The 24,976-nt window shown below is 39.9% G+C and overlaps 1 protein-coding gene across 7 annotated transcripts in view; it reads right to left on the bottom strand.

The window, feature by feature from the left end:
• Positions 1 to 3,256: 3,256 nt before the first annotated feature.
• Positions 3,257 to 24,976, bottom strand: part of TMEM241 (transmembrane protein 241) — a 177,373-nt gene continuing 155,653 nt past the window's right edge. For 4 of the 7 annotated variants that reach the window (XM_073550835.1, XM_073550838.1, XM_073550837.1 and 1 more), the window contains 2 exons: positions 18,223 to 18,287; positions 3,257 to 6,581 (listed from right to left, as the gene is read on the bottom strand). In XM_073550835.1, the coding sequence (XP_073406936.1) occupies positions 6,521 to 6,581; positions 18,223 to 18,287 (126 nt within the window). In that variant the 3' untranslated portion in view covers positions 3,257 to 6,520. The remainder of the gene's footprint in view (positions 6,582 to 18,222; positions 18,288 to 24,976) is intronic. The other 3 variants (XR_012221268.1, XR_012221269.1, XM_073550836.1) reach the window with 3 other exon arrangements.

Genomic DNA, 24,976 nt, shown 5'->3' with positions numbered 1-24,976 from the left:
GCTCACTCTCCCCTATGATTGGTACCCCTGTGACATCACAGTGCATGGATGGTTGCCATGACAGCAGGAGGTCAAATGACAACCTCATCTGTCGGCTACAGTAGCCTTTTAGACCATGCCAGGAGTATGGTCTAACAGGCGTTCTGTCAGTGCAAAGCCTCTTTCACACATTCAAATGACTCTATATGAGTTTCACCTTTGTATTGTCAGGTGACATCAAGCCCACGGCTTAGTAATTGAGAGGCGTCTATAACACACCTATCCATTACTAATCCTATAGTTAAACAAAAAAAAACTAAAGTTCTTTATTAGAAATAAAACAAAACACTTTTACATTTTTATTTAAAAATAACAAACAGTTATACTCACCTAAGGCCTAATTCCATTGAATCACTTGTCTCCTGTAATAAAACAAAAATACAAAACCAACAATATCCCTCACCTGTCCGTCGTTCTGTCCCACACAGTAATTCATATCTGGAGGATAAATAGTTTTCAACCTGGACAGTGCCAATATGCGACTGTCCAGGCCGAGGACCAATGGTGAATGAGCTGGTCATTGACCAGCGGTGACATCATCAAGGTTACCACCGGTCAGTGAGGCTGCATTCCCAGCCGGGCTGAACTTCGGTGACCTCAGCACCATGGGGAAAAGTCAGTGACGACTGACAATATAAAGGTGACATCAGTCCCACAAATATTATCCCACTTGTCACCGCAACAGGGCAAAAAAAGCCAGGCAAAGCGCCAGAAAATGACCTGCATTTTACCTGCGGGTTTTCTGCGGATTTCGCTTGCGTTTTTACACCTGCTGATTTCCCAAAATGGAATTGGTATAAAAACACTGCCGATTTCGCACAAAGAATTGACATGCAGTGGAAAATAAACAGCTGCGTTTCTGCACGGAATTTTCCGCAGCATGTGCACAGCGTTTTTTGTTCCCCATAGGGTTACATGGTACTGTACACCACAAGGAAAACTGCTGCGGATCCGCAGGGCCAAATCTGCTGCGGAACCGCAGCCAAATCCGCAACGTGTGCACATACCCCAAGTTGTTTTTTTTCTTCTTATTTAATTTACAGATATGTCCTATACTTTGTCCTAAGTACACATGTAGTGGTGATGGTATATTGTTCTCCATCACAAACTATATGTATTTGATATTTACCATTGTTTACATGTGCACATAGCCTTTGAGGTATTTTTTCCCAATTAACTCTCTCAAAAGTAGTTTTCGACCACATATGCCATGCTCAGGAGAAATTGTATAAAACATTGTACCACTCATTTTCTCTTATTATCCTTTTTGAAAAATAAAAACTTGGGCCCAAAGTAACATTGTAATAGATTTTTTTTTTAATTTTCTATTTACTCAGCCCAATGTTATACAATTCAGTGAATCGCCTGAGGGTTAACAATACTCATTAATTACACCCTTAGAAGAATTCCTTGAGAGGTGCAGTTTCCAAAATGGAGTCACTTGTAGGGATTTCTGCTGTTTTGGCATGTCAGAAGATGTTCAAATGTGACATGGCATCCGCAGTCTATTACAGCCAAAATTGCGCTCTAGCATTCAATTGGCGCTCCTTTCCTTCAAAAAGGTAATTTTGTCCTGTTACCATTGTAAAATTTTAAAAAAAAGGCAGCTAAAGAAACATTTTGTGGGGAAAATGTGATTTCTTATTTACACGGCTCAACGTTCTAAAATTCTGTGAAGCACCTGGGGGGGGGTTCAAGGTGCTCAACACACATCTAGATAAGTTCCTTGAGGGGGTGTAGGTTCCAAAATGGGGTCAATCATGAAGGGTTTCTACTATTCAGGCACATCATGGGCTCTGCAAACATGACATGGGGTCCGCTATTGATTCCAGCCAATTTTGCGCTCGCAAAAGTCAAATGGTGTGCCTTTTTTTTCCCAGAGCCCTATCGTGCGTTCAAGCAGTAGTTTTCCACCACATATGGGGTATGGGTATACTGAGGAGAAATTGCACAACAAATTGTATAGTGTATTTTCTCCTGTTACCCTTGGGAAAATGAAAAATCTGGGGCTAAAGCAAGAATTTTATGGGAAATTTTTTTTTTTCATTTTCAACGTTACAAAGTTCTGTGAAGCACCTGTGTGTTTAAGGTGCTCACCACACCTCTAGATCAGTTCCCTGCGGGGTTCAGTTTCCACTGTTTAGGTACGTCAGGGGCCCTGAAACGCAACATGGTGTCCGCTATCTATTCCAGTGAATATTGTGCTTCTAAAGTCAAATGGTGCTTCTTCCCTTCCGAGTCCTGCTGTGCACCCAAATAGTAGTTTTCTAATCACACATGGGTATTGGCGTACTCGAGAAATTGCACCAACAAATTGTAAGGTCCATTTACTCCTGTTACCCTTGTGAAATTAAAAATTTCAGGCTAAAGCAACATTTTTGCGGGAAGAATGTATTTTTTCATTTTCACGGTTCAGTGTTAAATTCTTTGAAGCACCTGCTTCTAAATAAGTTCCTTTAGGGGTCTAGTTTCCAAAATGTCACTTGGGGGGGTTTCCCACTGTTTAGGTACATCAGGGGCTCTAATTAATCCTTTCGCATTACTTCAATTCCCGTGAAGTTAATAAACTTATTGAATGTGGTTTTGAGCACCTTGAGGGGTACAATTTTTAAAATGGTGTCACTACTGGGTATTTTCTGTCATGTAGGCCCCTAAATTTCACTTCAAATGTGATTTGGTCCCTAAAAAAATTGGTTTTGTAAAACTTTGCTGAAAAAAAAAAAATCTGCTGAATAACCATTCTAACTTCCGAACAAAAAATAGCTATTTTTTTTTAAATGATGCTAATGTACTGATGTAAAGAAAGACATGTGGTAAATGTTATTTATTATCAATTTTGTGTGATATAACTGGTTTAAGGGCATAAAAATTCAAAGTTTAAGAATTATGACAAATTCACAAATAAATGCAAAAAATATTGGCTCAATTTACCACCAACATGAAGTATAATGTGGAACGAAAAAAACAACCACTGTTATCTGTTGAAGTGTTCCACATTTACAACCACAAAGTGACACTGGCCAAAATGGTAAAATTTGGCCTGGTCAGGAAGGCGAAAGCAGGTGAAGGGGTTAATATTTGCAAAAATTATTTTTCCATTGGAAGAGAATGTTCATAAGTTTTGAAAATCATTCTAGAAAGGGTTTGCATTGCTAATTAAGGCACGCATGCGCAGATAGTGTAATGTGGTTACAAATTTCACACCAATTCACAAACGTATGAAATATATTTTAATCAGAACAGACATACGGTATGTATTTAACAAAATGTTCTATTTGACATGGACAAACTATATTCTGATATGCACAAATATATACAAAGACCATGTTGGAGCACTCAGAAAAATATGGTCATGGTTATTCGTAACATTTATACTGATTAACAACTGTGCCTCTACCCCAATTGGCATGATTGCATCATTATTTCAACATAAACACATTTATAGAAAAAAAAACTTAATGGGGTTGTCTAATACTAGGACACCCCCTTCTCATACCCCACACTTGGCCCTGATAAAATAAAAAAAGCTTATACTCCTTTCCTGTGCCGTTGCATGACACATGAGCCCTGCACCCAATCATCGCTGGTGTCACTGTCCCACCTTTGGACAATATGAACATGAAGAGGAAGTCAGAGATTAGAGTTATTGGGCGCCAGGCTCACGTGTCATTACAACCGCATGGGCACCAAGCGGAGAGCAAGTGCCGACACCGTGGGAACGGCGTCGTATGTGAGGAGAGTAGAAACTTTTTTATTTTATTGGGCCAAGTGTGGGGTATGACAAGGAGTCGTCCAAGTAGTGGACAACTTCTTTAAGGTGCATTTAAGCTGCATGATTATCCGTAAATGAGAATTTCTAGTAGCTCCTCTTCCAGATAGGTGCACAGTATGGACAGGCTGACTATCAGCTGACAAACAAGCAAAATGCTCGATCTTTGGGTGAAATTAGCTTTTGGCTGTCTTTAAAAAAAAAAATAAATAAATAAAAATATAAAAATAATAATCGTTCTCGGCAGTGCATCATCTGTTCTTCTGAGAAGAATGGCGCACTGAACAACCGATTACTGATATTTGTGTGCATATTAAATGCGATCTGACTGTCTAAACAGACTATGAATTACCCCAATTGGCAGAAGTTTAATGTCGCTAATCACAATGTTAATGAACCCTTTGGCTATGTTCACACGTTGTGTTTTTGTTGCATTTTTTTATGTACATTAAAAGCTGCTTTTTACAGTACCAGGAAAAGCTCTGAGATTTCAGAAATCTCATGCACACACATTGGTTTTTTTTCCCTGACTGAATTGGAAAACTTCAGCGTGTCAATTCTTTCAGCGTTTTTCACCCATAGAAAGCAATCAGAAAGTGCAAAAAAAAAGCCGTACAAAAACAATGCCATCAGTGTTTGCTACATTGTTTGTGAAAAAAGCAGGTAAATGTGAAAACCATTTATATTTGTGAAGGTCTCCTCCCCTGAGAATGGCAGTTTGGATGAGTACGGTTTACTTAAATTAGTGATGTGTGAAACGGAGCTTGGCCTGAGCAATGTGTGAAACGGAGCATGGCCTGAGCAATGTGTGAAACGGAGCATGGCCTGACCAATGTGTGAAACTGAGCATCGCCTGACCAATGTGTGAAACTGAGCATGGCCTGACCAATGTGTGAAACTGAGCATGGCCTGACCAATGTGTGAAACTGAGCATGGCCTGACCAATGTGTGAAACGGAGCATGGCCTGACCAATGTGTGAAACTGAGCATTGCCTGACCAATGTGTGAAACTGAGCATTGCCTGACCAATGTGTGAAACTGAGCATTGCCTGACCAATGTGTGAAACTGAGCATTGCCTGACCAATGTGTGAAACTGAGCATTGCCTGACCAATGTGTGAAACTGAGCATTGCCTGACCAATGTGTGAAACTGAGCATTGCCTGACCAATGTGTGAAACTGAGCATTGCCTGACCAATGTGTGAAACTGAGCATTGCCTGACTAATGTGTGAAACTGAGCATTGCCTGACTAATGTGGGAAAGTAAACATTGCCTGTCCTACAAATTCTCTGCTAATGTCTTGGGTAAACTATTCCAGACCAATCCAACTCCCTCTATTATATTTATAATTGTGCATTTTTCATTAACTTTTTGTTCAGAATAGTCATTAAGTTCAGACATAAAACCTTTTTCCACCAAATAATTTGATCAATTTGCCCTTTAATCTAAAAATGTTTTATGGTGTCACATATGACTTGCATTGGTGGCCTAACATCTTGTATTATTCATGCTTGTATGGTGGAAGCTAAGCTAAACTTTGGGTACCTGAAAAACACAGCAAGAAAATCAACAAAACCTGATTTTTGGCTGCAGCTTGTTACATACTGCCAAAAGCTCAGGTTTTCGCTGCAGAAAAAAGCAGCAGAAAAGATCCGTGTGAACATGGCCTTAGGCTAGATAGTCTTTAAATTAGTGGCATTAGATAATAAATTTAGTGCATCTTTAAGTCTCTTGTTTACTTTACACTACCTGAAGCTGGCTTACTTTGTGCTAAAATGTTGGCAAAATCTTGGTGCATAGTACGGTCTTCCTTATGGAGCAAGACCAAACAAATGTATAAAACACAGACAATTCTGTTGAAATTTAGCTTAGTAAGTCTTCCCCATTGTTACTTTAGCTAATGTACAATAAGTGTGTCATACAATTTATGATTCAACAAACCTTAGTAAAAATATATTTTTTGATGGTCTTTATGTCTTAAGGTGGCCATAAATAACAACCGTTGGACAAATAATCAATAATATAATCATGTAGTAAATAATCGCTACAAATTTATACACATTTTACTCCATATTAGCTAGTACATTCAATCTGGCCATAAAAGTTTAATAATCCTGGTGGATAACTTTTTTTTTTTTTTAAATTGATCTGGGAACAAAATCTAAAAGATCAATGTCCATAGACTTCCGACCATCAGAAATCACAGACAGCTTCTTTCCATACGAGAACTCGGAATCAGACATCTAAAACATTTGTTCATTGAAAAATGCCATCGGTTTCCCTTTAAAGCATCGGTTTTGATCAATTAAACAATTATTTTGAAAACTGTGGACTTATTTTATCATATGTTTTTGGACATTTACATTGAACAGAATGGAAACTGTGGAACTGAATCTTTATAGAGAAATTCTATATTAATACAGAAATCAGGCAGCCATTACTTGGTGGGTGTTCATGTCTCCCCATCTGGGCTGTAGAATGCCATTCGCCTTATCTTCTGAATTTTCCAGCTATAGTCCATTTTCATGTAATAGAGGCAGCTAAGCCTACTATCACTTGAGCGCGCCATGGTGATCACCAGCGCATGGTGTGAAACAGTCATACTGTTACTGAAGTCAGATAACGGTATAAAATCCAAGGTAAAGCTTGCTCATTAATTTCACGGAAAAGCCAATTCTGTAAAACATTTTTTTTCTTTTTGTGAATATCTTCTCATGCACCTGTCCTCTCTGTATACACAAGGAGAGCCTCTCCAAGAGCGCATGTCAGGAAACTGCCAAAACAAAACATAAAAAAATTACAAGAGAGAAAATCCTCTTCGCAGAGGTTCATCAAATTCAAGTAACATTGGTTTGACGACTTGAATTGAATTTTGGTCTCATCTTATTACATGAAAATTACAGTTTAATCAATCTTAATGGTCAGCAATTATGATAACCCACTGATTATACATAAAATTAGGTCATGTTAACCCACCCCTTTAGGTAAAATATCAACCCCATTGGGTCTTTAGACTCCTAGAATCAGCTATGAAACTAACTTTACTTAAAATAAACACGCCAAACACAACAGCGAAGAGATACTAAAAACGTAAATCTACTTGGCTCGAACAAAATGTCCTGTCTGCCTGTGCCACCAAGTCAGATCTACAGAATCTCACTATACTCCAAAGCGGAGGTCTGCAAGAACCATAAGGAGTAGTCAAAAGGATAAAAAAAATAACCTAAGTAGCAGGCTTATTTTGGCATGAAAGGGAATCTTGTCAGTAGGATTTCATATGCATATGTAGCTCTTTCAAAGAAATCCAGCAATACCTTTATATGGCCAGCCCGTTCCTGAGAAAACGACAAATGAGGCTTTAGAGCTATTGTAAATCTGAAGCCTCTGTCACTCCAGCTCTTTTCCTCGCCCAGCGCCACCACATCCTCCTGCTTGCCTAACTGCTCCCCTGCCTGAAGTCACAAGGTATAGAGGCTGCAAAGCAGAAGGAGGTTGTGCTGCGCAGGGAATAGAGCTGGAGTGATTAGGTATTAGATTGATATCAATACACATGTTGATTTCTCGGTGACAGAGAAAAGGACTGCTCATGTATAAGGCAATATACAGTATATGTCTTAGAAAGAGCTACATGTGCATATAAATGGGAGTGGGGGAGAATTCCTGCTGGCATTATCCCTTTAAAGGGGGATCAGTCACCAGATTTCACAATACAAACTGTAGAGTGAATTTTATTGGTCAAAAATTTTTCAAAAAAGGATGATACAACCATTTTGACATGGATTAGGCAGGTGGGTGGAAAAAAAAACACAAAGTAAAAATGCTTACAAGAGTAGAAGTATTCATTTTTTTTTTTGTTAATTGTTAAAAGAAAATAAACTAAGTGGATATGGCAAAAATATAGATCAGCTGTATATTGGATACAGAAAGTCCTATTAGGATGTAATGTTAAAAGGAATGGTCCGCAGGATTTCATATCTCAAACTATTTATATTCACATGTAACTCTTCCAAAGACAAGTCCAGCAATACCTTTACATGGACGGTCTGTTTCTCTTTTACTGAGAAATCAGCATTAATATGTAAATGTGGTTGAAGGAGTAAAAAGTAGATCTGAAGCCTCCACCACTCCAGCCCTTGCACCACCTTCTCCAGCTTGACTGATAACCTTTAGGCATGAGAAGGTGGCAATGGGTGGGAAATAGAGCCGGAGTGACAGAAGCTTCAGATTGAGTCTCATTTGCAAATCAATGCAAACAACAATTTATCAGTAACAGAGGAACCGATTGGCCATGTAAAGATATTGTTTGACTTGTCTTTAAAAGATCTACATGAACATATAAATAGCTTGAGGTGTGAAATCCAGTCGACAGAGTTCCATTAACGAAAAAAAAAAAAAAAACAACACATTTTTTTGATTGTTACATTTCACAATTCATAATTTTTTGGTGTAGCTGTATGAGGGATTATTTTTTTCCTGAAATCAGTTGTATTAGTCAGTGGCATCATATTGGGGTACAAATAATTACAGCACCACTCCAGCATTGCTTTTTTTTTTATTGCACAGCTGGAGTGGTGTTTTAAATGTTCGTCATCTACCCCTACATCAGCAATAGCAAAAATAGGGCGGACACACCATTGGTGCAACCTACACAGCCGCACAGGGGTCTGGGAGTTAAAGGGGTCACTTCCACCTCAAAAAGCAGCTTCTGTCACAGTCACATACAGGGTTCATTATGAGCAGTTATTGGACTGTAAAGGGCCCCTAGACTGGTCCTGCACACTGGCCTTCTTCTCTCTGGGTCCACCCCTGAATGAAACAGTATTCTGCCTCACTATCAGGTCATCTGTATTATAAAGATATCGCCGCTATACCACCCCTTGTCTGGCTAACAGTGGAACACAGGAAACCCATGTAAATAATGTCTGACTTGTGACCTGGTTTTGGCATGAACTGAATATGATGGTACAAGCTTTATGATTAAAAAAAAAAAAAAAATTACCCATCCTAAATTTGATAACATTGTTTGCATTTCTACCATTAATTTCTCTAATTGCCAGCGTGAACTTGGCTAGTCTACACGTCTTGCATCACAAAATCCATGTAAAACTAAAATGAAAGCAATCTTGGCTTTAAATTTTGCAAACACTTGATTTAAGAACCATTAAAGCGCCGTACTATGAAATAATTGTACATGTAATTTGGATGGCGTTGTGTCTGGGCGCTCAGCCCTTCACAACATGTGAACCTCTTGTAAGGTTTTGTTTTTTTCATGCTTCGCTGCCATCTACATAACACTAATCACAAAAACAGTTCTTGTCAAGTGTTTGGTATCGGCCTGCAGAACAGGACCAAGCCGTAATCCATAATCCCTGATTGACGGGAAGCAATCGGATGGCAAACAAATCGCTCACATGGCCTCGGATAATAGTTACAAATGTACATGCACAATGTATACTACGGTATATTTATTTTTTTCCATTATTGGCTTAGTCTTGGGAGAATGCAATTAGCAATACTTAAAAGGTGAATTGCCATCTCGTAGATACCCTATGGATGATAGTTTAATGTTCCAGATGTTGAAGCAGCACCTGTGACCCACCTAAATTAAAATGGTCATTAGCAGCTGCTGTTCACTCTAAAATTAGTGGAGAAGTGCCAGCCAGCCCAACATGTTAGGTTTCTATGGAGTTTAAAAAGCACCGATGTCATATTCTGTGGGGGTACAATAAGACCAGGATCCCAAATGCGAGAAACACAGCCGAGTCTCACATGTTAATACCCGGCACTCGGGAGTGGAGCCTGCGGCAACATGTATTGCTATGCAATGCGGCCGCACGCTCCGATCTGAGTGCCGGCCGCAGTGCCGCTTATTAACATGCGAGACTCGGCCGTGTTTCTCGCATGTGTAATCCCGGCCTAATAAGTCCAACCTAAGCAGATTGGAGCTCGCTTTTTCTGGTTCACTGCTCCAAATCTGTTTGATCAGTAACTGTCCCCTAGTGGCGGCTACAGGCACTGACTTATCACTGGGTACATTGTATCATCCATATATAATAATAATCTTTATTTTTATATAGCGCTAACATATTCCGCAGCGCTTTACAGTTTGCACACGGGGAGAACATTCAAACTCCTTGCACATGTTGTCCTTGGTGGGATTCGAACCCAGGAACCACTGAGCCATATATAGAAAGCTCCTATTCCCGCTCTAGTGGTGGCTGCGGCTGGCCAGAATTTATCAGGGAATTTTAAAGGGGGATGTCCATGCATAAGTCAAATGTCTGCAGTCAAGGAGATCACATGACAGTAAATTGCAATTGTATGTTCTGCACCACAACTACCGAGGATTTCTGACGGTCAAGATTTAGCTGTTTGCAGTCTCACTGACTTGATACTTTAGTCTCAAGCCTCGACCTTTAAGTTCTGAATCAGCACAATTGAGTTCTTATCAACATAAAGATACATGTAAAGAATGTAGACCGTGACTCTCCACACTTGCACAAAATTTTTTAGCGTACTTTATTGAAATTTCAAGTTAATAAATAAAATAATGACGGCTATGCTGACAAAATTCAGCACAATATTTCCCACTTGCAGTTCAAGAGCGTTACATGCTGTGTGTGACCTTTGAAACTTTTCGCCTTCCTTCATTGAGCGCCGTGCCTGGGAAAGAAGCCAAGTTAAAGTCATGTAGATTAGAGGAGATCAGAGCAGCAGGATTGTATTCCCCTTCATGAAACAAGTGAGAAGAGGCCTTTCTGAAACACACCAGAGATATGGGGTTTGCGGAACACAAGATGAACATTTTTCCATTGATCCACTGGTTTAATCTACACTGGCCCGTGTCGCCTATGGAAAAATTTAACCTTTCCTCTCCCAGCAATGAAATTATCAGCATGTTCCAGAGCAGAAAGCCAGTCACAGCGCAGATTGAAAAAAAAAAAACCTTTGAGGGAAAAATTTGTTCCTCCATAACCAATGGAAGGTTATTCTAACTGAAAATGTTATGTTAAAATGTGTGGACTAATTATATATTGATGACCTATCTTTAAGATAATCAGATGGATGGTGATTAGCCACCAAACACCCTCCACCGATCAGCTGTAGTGATGAGCGAGTATACTCGTCGATCAGCTTTTCCCGAGCATGCTCGGGTGGTCTCCGAGTATTTTGTAGTGTTCGGAGATTTTGTTTTTGTCGCCGTAGCTGCATGATTTGTGACTGCTAGACAGCCTGAATAAATGTGGGGATTCCCTAACAAACAGGTATTCCACACATGTACAGTCAAGGCCAAAAGTTTTGAGAATGACACAAATATAAATTTTTACAAAGTCTACTGCTTCATTTTTTCTAATGGCAATTTGCATATACTCCAGAATGTTACAAAGAGTGATCAGCTTAACAGCAATTACTTGCAAAGTCAATATTTGCCTAGAAAATGAACTTTATCCCCCAAAACACATTTCAACATCATTGCAGACCTGCCTTAAAAGGACCAGCTAACATCGTTTCAGTGATTGCTCCATTAACACAGGTGTGGGTGTTGATGAGGACAGGGCTGGAGATCAATCTGTCATGATTAAGTAAGAATGACACCACTGGACACTTTAAAAGGAGGCTGGTGCTTGGCATCATTGTTTCTCTTCTGTTAACCATGGTTATCTCTAAAGAAACACGTGCAGTCATCATTGCACTGCACAAAAATGGCCTAACAGGGAAGAGTATCGCAGCTAGAAAGATTGCACCTCAGTAAACAATCTATCGCATCATCAAGAACTTCAAGGAGAGAGGTTCCCTTGTTGCCAAAAAGGCTCCAGGGCGCCCAAGAAAGACCAGCAAGCGCCAGGACCCTCTCTTAAAAGTGTTTCAGCTGCGGGATCGGGCTACCAGCAGTGCAGAGCTTGCTCAGGAATGGCAGCAGGCAGGTGTGAGTGCATCTGCACGCACTGTGAGGCGGAGACTCTTGGAGCAAGGCCTGGTCTCAAGGAGGGCAGCAAAGAAGCCACTTCTCTCCAGGAAAAACATCATGGACAGACTGATATTCTGCAAGAGGTACAGGGAGTGGACTGCTGAGGACTGGGGTAAAGTCATTTTCTCTGATGAATCCCCTTTTCGATTGTTTGGGACATCTGGAAAACGGCTTATTCGGAGAAGACCAGGTGAGCGCTACCACCAGTCTGGTCTCATGCCAACTGTCAAGCATCCTGAAACCATTCATGTGTGGGGTTGCTTCTCAGCCAAGGGAATGGGCTCTCTCTCAGTCTTGCCTAAAAACACAGCCATGACTAAAGAATGGTACCAGAATGTCCTCCAAGAGCAACTTCTCCCAACCGTCCAAGAGCAGTTTGGCGATCAACAATGCCTTTTTCAACATGATGGAGCACCTTGCCATAAAGCAAAGGTGATAACTAAATGGCTCAGGGAACAAAACAGAGATTTTGGGACCATGGCCTGGAAACTCCCCAGATCTTAATCCCATTGAGAACTTGTGGTCAATCATCAAGAGACGGGTGGACAAACAAAAACCTTCAAATTCAGACAAAATAAAAGCATTGATTTTGCAAGAATGGACTGCTATCAGTCAGGATTTGATCCAGAAGTTGATTGAGAGCATGCCAGGGAGAATTGCTGAGGTCCTGAAGAAGAAGGGTCAACACTGCAAATATTGACTTGCTGCATTAACTCATTCTAACTGTCAATATAACCTTTTGTTACTCATAATATGATTGCAATTATATTTCTGCATGTGATAAAAACATCTGACAAACACACATAAAAACCAGAGGCCAGCAGATCATGTGAAAATATAATATTTGTGTCATTCTCAAAACTTTTTGCCATGACTGTATTCAAGCTGTCTAGCCGTCACAAATCATGCAGCTGAGACGACCAAAACTACATCTCCGAGCACACCAAAATACTCGGAGACCACCCGAGAATACTCTGTGAAACCCGAGTAACGAGGATACTCACTCATCACTAATCAGCTGTTCTAAACTACAGCGGCAGCCCTGCACAGCTCCATTTAATGCGGAGAAGCTGCTTCTCAATAGGAGCTGTGCAGAACCAGTCATCATTCGATATATATGGAACAAAGCAGTGCTGTCCAGCACTGTTCAAAGGTTATATCCGGCCGCCACAGGCGTTAACAACAGGTGATCAATGGGGGTGTCCGACCAGCACCGATCTGATAACGATTACATATCCTAAGAATGGGTCATTAATACCATATGCTTGGTCATCCCCTTTAACGCTTTCTGTAAGGAAAGAAGGTAATTTACTGTTGTGACCTCATTCAAAACTAACTGTTATTATTTAGACTTCTGGTGCGGAGTTTGCTTTCAGTTTCTGTTGCACAACTTATTCTCCTTTTCAACATCATTAAACACAAGGGTCTACAGGGTGCTGGGCCTACGAGGAGCTGGGCCCACCCCCCCAGGAAGCCCATTTGTGTATCTCTGAATGACATTGTGTATTGTATGCTGCAGCACTAAGGTAGGCAAGCTGTTCGACAATGATAGAATGAATGCATGCATGTGGGGAAGCAAGTGAAAGGAAGTTCCAGCAGCTATAGTGCTGGCAGAATACTTATGAAGAGAAAAAAAAACAAAAAACACTAAAAGTAGAGCAGATGGCAAGTTGAGGAGAACGAAAATCAAGTAATTCCTGGTCATATTAGATTGTTATATGCACCAAACGCAGTATTAACTTGATCAGGGCATTAACACAGCAAGTTTTTCAACAGGCTGTGTGAAAGTTTAAAAAGTAAAATTGACTACATTAGTTTATGGTTGTGGTGTGGTTACTAGAAAGAGAACATTTTATTATCAAGGTTGTATGCACCGTTCTACATCATAGCGGTTCTCATTCCTAAATGTGTTACTAATATATTCGGAATCTGATACACTACCGTTCAAAAGTTTAGGGTCACCCAGACAATTGTGTTTTCCATGAAAACTCATACTTTTATTAATCAAATGAGTTGCCAAATGAATTTAAAATCTAGTCCAGACATTGACAAGGTTGGAAAAAAAGATTTTTATTTGAAATAATAATTTTCTTCTTCAAACTTTGCTTTCGTCAAAGAATGCTCCCTTTGCAGCAATTACAGCATTGCAGACCTTTGGCATTCTAGCAGTTAATTTGCTGAGATAATCTGGAGAAATTTCACCCCATGCTTCCAGAAGACCCTCCCACAAGTTGGTTTGGCTTGATGGGCACTTTTTGCGTACCATACGGTCAAGCTGCTCCCACAACAGCTCAATGGGGTTGAGATCTGGTGACTGTGCTGGCCTCTCCATTACAGATAGATTACCAGCTGCCTGCTTCTTCCCTAATTAGTTCTTGCATAATTTGGAGATGTGCTTTGGGTCATTGTCCTGTTGTAGGATGAAATTGGCTCCAATCAAGCGCTGTCCACAGGGTAAGGCATGGCATTGCAAAATGGAGTGATAGCCTTCCTTATTCAAAATCCCTTTTACCTTGTACAAATCTCACACTTTACCAGCACCAAAGCAACCCTAGACCATCACATTACCTCCACCATGCTTAACAGATGGCATCATGCACTCTTCCAGCATCTTTTCAGTTGTTCTGCATCTCACAAATGTTCTTCTGTGTGATCCAAACACCTCAAACTTGGATTCATCTGTCCATAACACTTTTTTCCAATCTTCCTCTGTCCAATGTCTTTCTTTTGCCCATATTAATCTTTTCCTTTTATTAGCCAGTCTCAGATATGGCTTTTTCTTTGCCACTCTGCCCTGAAGGCCATCATCCGGGAGTCGCCTCTTCACTGTAGACGTTGACACTGGCATTTTGCGTGTACTATTTAATGAAGCTGCCAGTTGAGGACTTGTGAGGCGTCGATTTCTCAAACTACAGACTCTAATGTACTTGTCTTGTTGCTCAATTGTGCAGCGGGGTCTCCCACTTCTCTTTCTATTCTGGTTAGAGCCTGTTTGTGCTCTCCTCTGAAGGGAGCATTGCACACCGTTGTAGGAAATCTTCAGTTTCTTGGCAATTTCTCGTATGGAATAGCATTCATTTCTAAGAACAAGTATAGACTGTCGAGTTTCACATGAAAGTTCTTTTTTTCCTGGCCATTTTGAGAGTTTAATGGAACCAACAAATGTAATGCTCCAGATTCTCAACTAGCTCAAAGGAGGGTCAGGTTTATAGTTTCTCTAATCAGCCAAACTGTTTTCAGCTGAGCTAACATACTTGCACAAGGGTTTTCAAGGGTATTCTAACCATCCATTAGCCTTCTTACACAGTTAGCAGACAAAAAGTACCATAAGAACACTGGAATGATGGTTGTTGGAAATGGGCCTCTATACACCTACAGTTGTGGCCAAAAGTATTAAAACCCCTGCAATTCTGTCAGATAATAGACAAAAGTATTGGCACCCTCAGCCTAATACTTGGTTGCACAACCTTTAGCCAAAATAACTGCGACCAACCGCTTCCGGTAACCATCAATGAGTTTCTTACAATGCTCTGCTGGAATTTTAGACCATTCTTCTTTGGCAAACTTCTCCAGGTCCCTGATATTTGAAGGGTGCCTTCTCCAAACTGCCATTTTTAGATCTCTCCACAGGTGTTCTATGGGATTCAGGTCTGGACTCATTGCTGGCCACCTTAGAAGTCACCACTGCTTTCTCTCAAACCATTTTCTAGTGCTTTTTGAAGTGTGTTTTGGGTCATTGTCCTGCTGGAAGGCCCATGACCTCTGAGGGAGACCCAGCTTTCTCACACTGGGCACTACATTATGCTGCAAAATTTGTTGGTAGTCTTCAGACTTCATAATGCCATGCACACGGTCAAGCAGTCCAGTGCCAGAGGCAGCAAAGCAACCCCAAAACATCAGGGAACCTCCACCATGTTTGACTGTAGGGACCGTGTTCTTTTCTTTGAATGCCTTTTTTTTCCTCCTGTAAACTATGTTGATGTCTTTGCCCAAAAAGCTCTACTTTTGTCTCATCTGACCAGAGAACATTCTTCCAAAACATTTTAGGCTTTTTCAGGTGAGTTTTGGCAAACTCCAGCCTGGCTTTTTTATGTCTCGGGGTAAGAAGTGGGGTCTTCCTGAGTCTCCTACCATACAGTCCCTTTTCATTCAGATGCCGACGGATAGTACGGGTTGACACTGTTGTACCCTCGGACTGCAGAGCAGCTTGAACTTGTTTGGATGTTAGTTGAGGTTCTTTATCCAACATCGGCACAATCTTGCTTTGAAATCTCTTGTCAATTTTTCTTTTCCGTCCACATCTAGGGAGGTTAGCCACAGTGCCATGGGCTTTAAACTTCTTGATGACACTGCGCACGGTAGACACAGGAACATTCAGATCTTTGGAGATGGACTTGTAGCCTTGAGATTGCTCATGCTTCCCCACAATTTGTTTTCTCAAGTCCTCAGACAGTTCTTTGTTCTTCTTTCTTTTCTCCATGCTCAATGTGGTACACACAAGGACACAGGACAGAGGTTGAGTCAACTTTAATCCATGTCAACTGGCTGCAACTGTGATTTAGTTCTTGCCAACACCTGTTAGGTGCCACGGGTAAGTTACAGGTGCTGTTATAATTACACAAATTAGAGAAGCATCACATGATTTTTCGAACAGTGCTAATACTTTTGCCCACCCTCTTTTTTATGTTTGGTGTGGAATTATATCCAGTTTGGCTTTAGGACAATTCTTTTTGTGTTTTTTTCATTTAAGACAAATTAAATGAAGATAAAATACCAAAAAATTTGTCTTTGCAATCATTTTCAAAAAGAAACTGAGTATTATCTGACAGAATTGCAGGGGTGTCAATACTTTTGGCCACAACTGTACGAAGATATTGCATTACATACCAGACGTTTTCAGCTAGAATAATCATTTACCACATTAACAATGTATAGAGTGTATTTCTGAATCATTTAATGTTGGCTTCATTGGAAAAAACTGTGCTTTTCTTCCAAAAATAAGAATTTTAAGTGACCCTAAACTTTTGAACGGTAGTGTACTTTTCATCTTAATTCCTTTGATTTTAGTAATTTTTAGTTTAATCTCAGAGGTGTTTGCATACTGACTCCGATGTGAGAGATTATTTTTTTGACATTTGTATCACACAGGGGTAGGGGGAAAAACTACATAAGGAAGACATCATCAACAAGTAAAGAAATCTTTATGAAGCCATGAGGGTAAAACAAAGCGGTATCTTGGCGTGTGCCAGTATCAGGTTTAAGGAATTGTGCCCACTGCCAAGTATGGCTGACATGTCTGCTTTCTATCACAGAGACATTGCACAAAATGGACACTTGTAAGGCAAAACAGCAACCACAGTATTCTGCAAGGAGAGTGTCCGTGATAACTATGTGGCTCCGCTAACTGGCCAACAGCATCCCAAATATACGGGACCTCTGCTCAGCAATGCAGACCTCGGAGAGCAGGAGACTTGTTCAGATCTGCAGACATATGTAGCACTCTGGATGTCATGGTTTGGTAGAGTACATGCAGCTCATGGTGCTTGAGAGCTAAAGTTCATCAGTGGTGGATATAAAGGCTCTGCCCCACCTGTGTCTGCTGCTTACATTCAGGAACCAAGAGCATAGGCCGTCATTGTAAAAGTGAATGATCACTGGGTATATATGGGCACCCAACAATCATCCGCAAAATTCAGTAAGATGATGAAATTTCACAAATATGTTACAGAAACACTGCAGAAAATTCACATCAAATTCTCCATGCATACCAGAGCAGCCTAAAACTGCAGTCACACGTTGTGAAACCGTGGTATAAAAAAAAAAAAAAACCACAACAAGGCCCCAATTATTAAAGCAATTTCGCCAGAATTCTAGTGTACATTGGTTTTGAAAAGCAGCAACAATTCATTTTGAGTTATGCAAAGATGATACGACTTGATGTTTTCACACTAGATTCTCCCAACTTTGACAAAATGGACGGAGCTGCGGCACAGAGACTGGAGTAAGATTTCTGATGTGGCGCACGCCAATTTTCAGACTACAGTCTTTATGGATTGGGTCCCAAATTTATTTTTTTTTTAATTTACTGTATATATAATTTTGCAAACTCGTTAGAAAAAAAAACTATGCAGATTTGCTACAATTTTGGAAAATTTGCAACAAAAATACTGCAGTTTTTCTACAATTTCTCAAGGTGTGAATATAGTTGTTAGGATGTTTCCATACGGTATAGGAAATTTGTTTGTCATGGATTCGCCACAACATCTACATTTTACACTAAAGCACTGCAAAGAGTGAAATCCACAGGAAGAATTGACAAGTTTTTCTAGAGTGAAACCCTCCGACAGTCTACAAAGTATGGAGGTTCCTTCTTTATCCAAACTGAAATCAGACATTCTTTTTCTTGAAACTACTGTAAAATGTATAGCAAATATAGTTTCCTTACCATAGAGCCAAAGGAACATTCACAATCATGTCAAAAAGAAACAGTGATAAAACCGCTGTCAGAACCTAAAACAAACAGAAGAAAAAGCTCATGACCAAAAACATGTAAATTTGCATTTGTTTGAATTATTGAGAATTAGTTTAAACTTAGAAATTACTGGTTTTAAAGGGAGAGACTGGCATCTGTACAGTCATGGCCAAAAGTTTTGAGAATGACACAAATTATATTTTCACATGATCTGCTGGCCTCTGGTTTTTGTGTGTGTTTGTCAGATGTTTTTATCACATACAGAAATATAATTGCAATCATATTATGAGTAACAAAAGGTTATATTGACAGTTAGAATGAGTTAATGCAGCAAGTCAATATTTGCAGTGTTGACCCTTCTTCTTCAGGACCTCAGCAATTCTCCCTGGCATGCTCTCAATCAACTTCTGGATCAAATCCTGACTGATAGCAGTCCATTCTTGCAAAATCAATGCTTTTATTTTGTCTGAATTTGAAGGTTTTTGTTTGTCCACCCATCTCTTGATGATTGACCACAAGTTCTCAATGGGATTAAGATCTCTATGTTTTGTTCCCTGAGCCATTTAGTTATCACCTTTGCTTTATGGCAAGGTGCTCCATCATGTTGAAAAAGGCATTGTTGATCGCCAAACTGCTCTTGGACAGTTGGGAGAAGTTGCTCTTGGAGGACATTCTGGTACCATTCTTTATTCATGGCTGTGTTTTTAGGCAAGACAGAGAGAGCCCATTCCCTTGGCTGAGAAGCAACCCCACACATGAATGGTTTCAGGATGCCTGACAGCTGGCATGAGACAAGACTGGTGGTAGCGCTCACCTGGTCTTCTCCGAATAAGCCGTTTTCCAGATGTCCCAAACAATCGAAAAGGGGATTCATCAGAGAAAATGACTTTACCCCAGTCCTCAGCAGTCCACTCCCTGTACCTCTTGCAGAATATCAGTCTGTCTATGATGTTTTTCCTGGAGAGAAGTGGCTTCTTTGCTGCCCTCCTTGAGACCAGGCCTTGCTCCAAGAGTCTCCGCCTCACAGTGCGTGCAGATGCACTAACACCTGCCTGCTGCCATTCCTGAGCAAGCTCTGCACTGCTGGTAGCCCGATCCCGCAGCTGAAACACTTTTAAGAGAGGGTCCTGGCGCTTGCTGGTCTTTCTTGGGCGCCCTGGAGCCTTTTTGGCAACAAGGGAACCTCTCTCCTTGAAGTTCTTGATGATGCGATAGATTGTTTACTGAGGTGCAATCTTTCTAGCTGCGATACTCTTCCCTGTTAGGCCATTTTTGTGCAGTGCAATGATGACTGCACGTGTTTCTTTAGAGATAACCATGGTTAACAGAAGAGAAACAATGATGCCAAGCACCAGCCTCCTTTTAAAGTGTTCAGTGGTGTCATTCTTACTTAATCATGACAGATTGATCTCCAGCCCTGTCCTCATCAACACCCACAAATGTGTTAATGGAGCAATCACTGAAACGATGTTAGCTGGTCCTTTTAAGGCAGAGCTGCAATGATGTTGAAATGTGTTTTGAGGGATAAAGTTAATTTTCTAGGCAAATATTGACTTTGCAAGTAATTGCTGTTGTTAAGCTGATCACTCTTTATAACATTCTGGAGTATATGCAAATTGCCATTAGAAAAAATGAAGCAGTAGACTTTGTAAAAATTAATATTTGTGTCATTCTCAAAACTTTTGGCCTTGACTGTATATGTGCCCATGAACAGGAAAGGCTGTCATTAACCAAGAGGGACATTTGTGACTCATCCCAGCATAGAAAAATATTCAGAATTGAGAGTCCTCAGTGGTTGATAGCCATTAAAAGGTAACTGAAAAGATGGTAACAAATTGCAAGCTTTAGAGACTACTCAGGTCTCTTCATCAGGCATTGACTAATACAAAGTCGGAAGAATCACATTTATGCACAATACAGCACAGAAATAATGCAATAGATAAGACAAGTGACGCGAAGCAGAATTGTCATTATGGGAGAATGATAGACAGTTTTGGCCATAAATATTGGAACAGTTCATTAGAGATAAGGAGTATGAATTTTTTTTTATTGTCCTCTGATTTGGGTCTGGTTCTGTGTTGTGATGCCCCTACAAGAACCAGAACACAGGACCAGACCCCAATCAGAGGACAATACACGCCTTATCTATGAACTGTTCCAATATTTATGGCCAAAACTGTATCACTCTCCCATAATGATAGTTCTGCTTCATGTCACTTATCTATTGCGTTATTTCTGTGCTGTGTTGTGCATAAATATGTGATTCCTCAGATTTTGTATTAGTCAATGCCTGATGAAGAGACCTGAGTAGTCTGGAAAGCTTGCAATGTGTTACCATCTTTTCAGTTAGCCATTAAAAGGTATCAACCACTGAGGACGCTCAATTCTGAATATTCTTCTATCTACTGGCTAACCCGGTACAAAGATATACATCTTTCCCGTATCATCCCAGAATAAGCAGACATAACCTACATGTTCAACCCATGTTTTTTTACAGATAGAACATGCATCCATCTATGCAGCTATTCACATTTCCTTTTTTTGCATCAGATTGGTCAGCAAAAAAAACAAAAAACAAAACTGAAAGACTAACCAATCAATGATGAAAATCAGAATGTTTGTGGAGTGTCAGAAAGATAACTGAAAGAGGCCCAAACATAACCGCAATCTTTGAAAGTAAAACAAATTCAAATATTAATAGCTTTGGCAATTACTTCTTTCACGCTATAGAACGTGGGGGAATTATCGTTTTACTTAAATGCGTGAATTTTTGGCTTAAAATAATTAATCCTAACATTTTTTGCGTCTAGGATAAAATACTCAAATAAGAATTCAAGCCCAAAATACATGCAAATCAAGTGTAAAAAAAAAAAAAAAAATCAGGCATGTGGCATTAGTGTTTAGTTTTGTGCAACTGCAAAATATGTGCAGAATGAAGGAGATGGCGAAAAAAGAAAGGGAATCAAGATGAATATAGTCTGTGCTAAACTTCTCAACCTTTTCACACTTTTGAAACAAAAATAGTATTGTCGGAATGTATCTTTTCAAACATGATTAAAGCAAGTGGCTTGCTCAATAACTACAATCATAACCGATCAATATTGTAGACAGTCAGCGTGATCTCAGACATAAGTTCTGATAAAGAAGAACCAAAATCATTATTTATCCGACATATAAAAACTTCACACTCCATTGTGGGTCCTGTACTTTGGGAAGAAATGATAACATGCTCTTTTTGTCTTAAAACACAAGAAGGAAGAAGAATGTAACGTCACAATGGCTGGCCGGAGAGGAACAGATTGTTCTCCTGTGTCCTTGCATGACTTCCTGACCGATGCCAATTCACAAATAGGGATCACAGGTTGAGGCCAGGAGAAATCATGTGCCTACTTGTTTAGAAAACACAATTAGAAAAGTTGGCAATCTAAATGCAGGGGGAGTGATTTGGCCTCGTTTCTTTGGCGACTTTCCTCATTTAGTGTTGTTCAGATGTTTCCACTAAAATATTTGCACAATGGTTCCTTGCACTGTTTAGGGAGGCTCTAGAAAAAACACCAATTCTTATTTTTCTTTTTCTTCAGGAGATTCAATATTTTTGCTTGTTAGTAGGCATTCTTATCAAAAAGCTCTCCGTAACGTCACTGTCTTCCAAAGCTTTATACCACTAACAGCTACTTAGTCAACGTACAAGAACATAAAAGTGCATGTCTGGGGCCCTTGTACAAAATACCTAAGAGTAATTATTGAGAAGGGAAGGACATGTAATAAATACGGCTTGGTAAAGTGATTACTATTAATACTACAGCACAATTCAAGAATGCTATATAACAGCGCCAAGTGGTTTACAATACGTACAGTTGAAACTATATAAAAAGACACAATCATGTTTTTGTCAATATCCGACATGATTAAGGGCAATGGTACCAAATACTAATGAAACGTGCAGTACAGACCAAAAGTTTGGACACACCTTCTCATTCAAAGAGTTTTCTTTATTTTCATGACTATGAAAATTGAAGATTCACTCTGAAGGCATCAAAACTATGAATTAACACATGTGGAATTATATAATTAACAAAAAAGTGTGAAAACTGAAAATACTGTATGTCTTATATTCTAGGTTCTTCAAAGTAGCCACCTTTTGCTTTGATTTCTGCTTTGCACACTCTTGGAATTCTCTTGATGAGCTTCAAGAGGTAGTCACCGGAAATGGTTTTCACTTCGCAGGTGTGCCCTGTCAGGTTTAATTAGTGGGATTTCTTGCCTTATAAATGGGGTTGGGACCATCAGTTGTGTTGTGCAGAAGTCTGGAGGATACACAGCTGATAATCCTATTGAATAGACTGTTAGAATTTGTATTATGGCAAGAAAAAAGCAGCCAAGTAAAGAAAAACGAGTGGCCATCATTACTTTAAGAAATGAAGGTCAGTCAGTCTGAAAAATTGGGAAAACTTTGAAAGTGTCCCCAAGTGCAGTGGCAAAAACCATCAAGCGCTACAAAGAAACTGGCTCACATGAGGACTGCCCCAGGAAAGGAAGACCAAGAGTCACCTCTGCTGTGAAGGATAAGTTCATCCGAGTCACCAACCTCAGAAATCGCAGGTTATCAGCAGCTCAGATTAGAGACCAGGTCAATGCCACTCAGAGTTCTAGCAGCAGACACATCTCTACAACAACTGTTAAGAGGAGACTTTGTGCAGCAGGCCTTCATGGTAAAATAGCTGCTAGGAAACCACTGCTAAGGACAGGCAACAAGCAGAAGAGACTTGTTTGGGCTAAAGAACACAAGGAATGGACATTAGACCAGTGGAAATCTGTGCTTTGGTCTGATGAGTCCAAATTTGCGATCTTTGGTTCCAACCACCGTGTCTTTGTGCGACGCAGAAAAGGTGAACGAATGGACTCTACATGCTTGGTACCCACCGTGAAGCATGGAGGAGGTGGTGTGATGGTGTGGGGGTGCTTTGCTGTGACACTGTTGGGGATTTATTCAAAATTGAAGGCATACTGAACCAGCATGGCTACCACAGCATCTTGCAGCGGCATGCTATTCCATCCAGTTTGCGTTTAGTTGGACCATCATTTATTTTTCAACAGGACAATGACCTCAAACACACCTCCAGGCTGTGTAAGGGCTCTTTGACCAAGAAGGTGAGTGATGGGGTGCTACGCCAGATGACCTGGCCTCCAGCCACCAGACCTGAACCCAATCGAGATGGTTTGGGGTGAGCTGTACCGCAGAGTGAAGGCAAAAGGGCCAACAAGTGCTAAGCATCTCTGGGAACTCATTCAAGACTGTTGGAAGACCATTTCCGGTGACTACCTCTTGAAGCTCATGAAGAGAATGCCAAGAGTGTGCAAAGCAGTAATCAAAGCAAAAGGTGGATACTTTGAAGAACCTAGAATATAAGACATATTTTCAGTTGTTTCACACTTTTTTGTTAATTATATAATTCCACATGTGTTATTTCATAGTTTTGATGCCTTCAGAGTGAATCTACTATTTTCATAGTCATGAAAATAAAGAAAACGCTTTGAATCAGAAGGTGTGTCCAAACTTTTGGTCTGTACTGTATGTAAACTTTTGACTTTGCAGTAAGTACCCTAATAAAAATGCCTTAAAACATCCCCCTCTCTCGCTCTCATTATTCTGGCATTTAGCAAATATTAAAGATTATGGTAATCCTAATTGACCTAAAACGGGAAAGGTTTATTGTGATTTCATGTCAGATATTGTATTGAGTAGCTCCAGATACACAGTTAACTGGATGAAGAAAGTCCGGTGAAAAACTCTCCATTAAAATAAATGTGAGGTTTTATGGTACCAGGACTAAGGCCGAAAAGTGTAGGTCCACTACTTTTATTATGTGAACTCTACTCAATGAAACCCTTTTCAGTCATTTACAATAAATGCAATTTTATGGCCACGAAGAAATCCTTTTGATAAACTTTCTATATCTATTAACCCATACAGAACATAGGTATAGAACAAAAAGGCGAAAAAAACAAGAACATATCCAAATGAATAAAAACCTCATCCTCATTAAAGAGTTCATAACATATCTTGTAAAACCTTAGTTAAAAAAGTACTCCCATCAAAATTTTTATCCTCTTAATATATTGTAGTCATGATTAAGCACTGTGCACTTATAATTGCTCATTATGCATTCTACCATGCTAATTCTTCTGTTTTCTCTATGTAGAAGCAGGAAGTCTTTTCACTGAATTTTTCATTCCTTTCTTCAACCCTTTCTTCAACTTATGACCAGCTGCTCTTTCATCCCCCCTGACAGGGACTTTTGCAGTGACTCCTGATTCATACAGGAAAAACAGACTTTGTTTCTATTTTGAGCTTAGGATTCAGCTAGTCAGTTTTTAGTCATGTGATGTCATAGTCCTAATGGAAAAGAGAAGAATTAGCTGTGTAGAAGGGCAAAATGAGCAATTGTAACTACACGGTGCTGTATAATATGATGATTGCAATATATTCAAAGGATAAAAATGTGGATGGGCGTGCTTCTATTACAGAGCCACCTAGAAAGGACATGCTGTTCTGTTCGTTTCCACTATACACTTGTACTGCTCCGGTCATTTTTGACCGGACCTATTAAAATGCTGTTTTAGCTACTTAAAAAAATTTTTTTGAAGACCTGTTGCATTATTATACTGTATGTGAACATGGTTGGTCATTAAAAAAAAAAAAATACGTAAAAAACTCAATTTTATT

This window comes from Dendrobates tinctorius, unplaced genomic scaffold (assembly GCF_039654945.1).
Source record: "Dendrobates tinctorius isolate UK_male_01 unplaced genomic scaffold, ASM3965494v1 ptg000171l, whole genome shotgun sequence".
In the NCBI taxonomy this organism is placed as follows: domain Eukaryota; kingdom Metazoa; phylum Chordata; class Amphibia; order Anura; family Dendrobatidae; genus Dendrobates; species Dendrobates tinctorius.
This window is presented reverse-complemented; position numbering and strand designations above follow the sequence as displayed.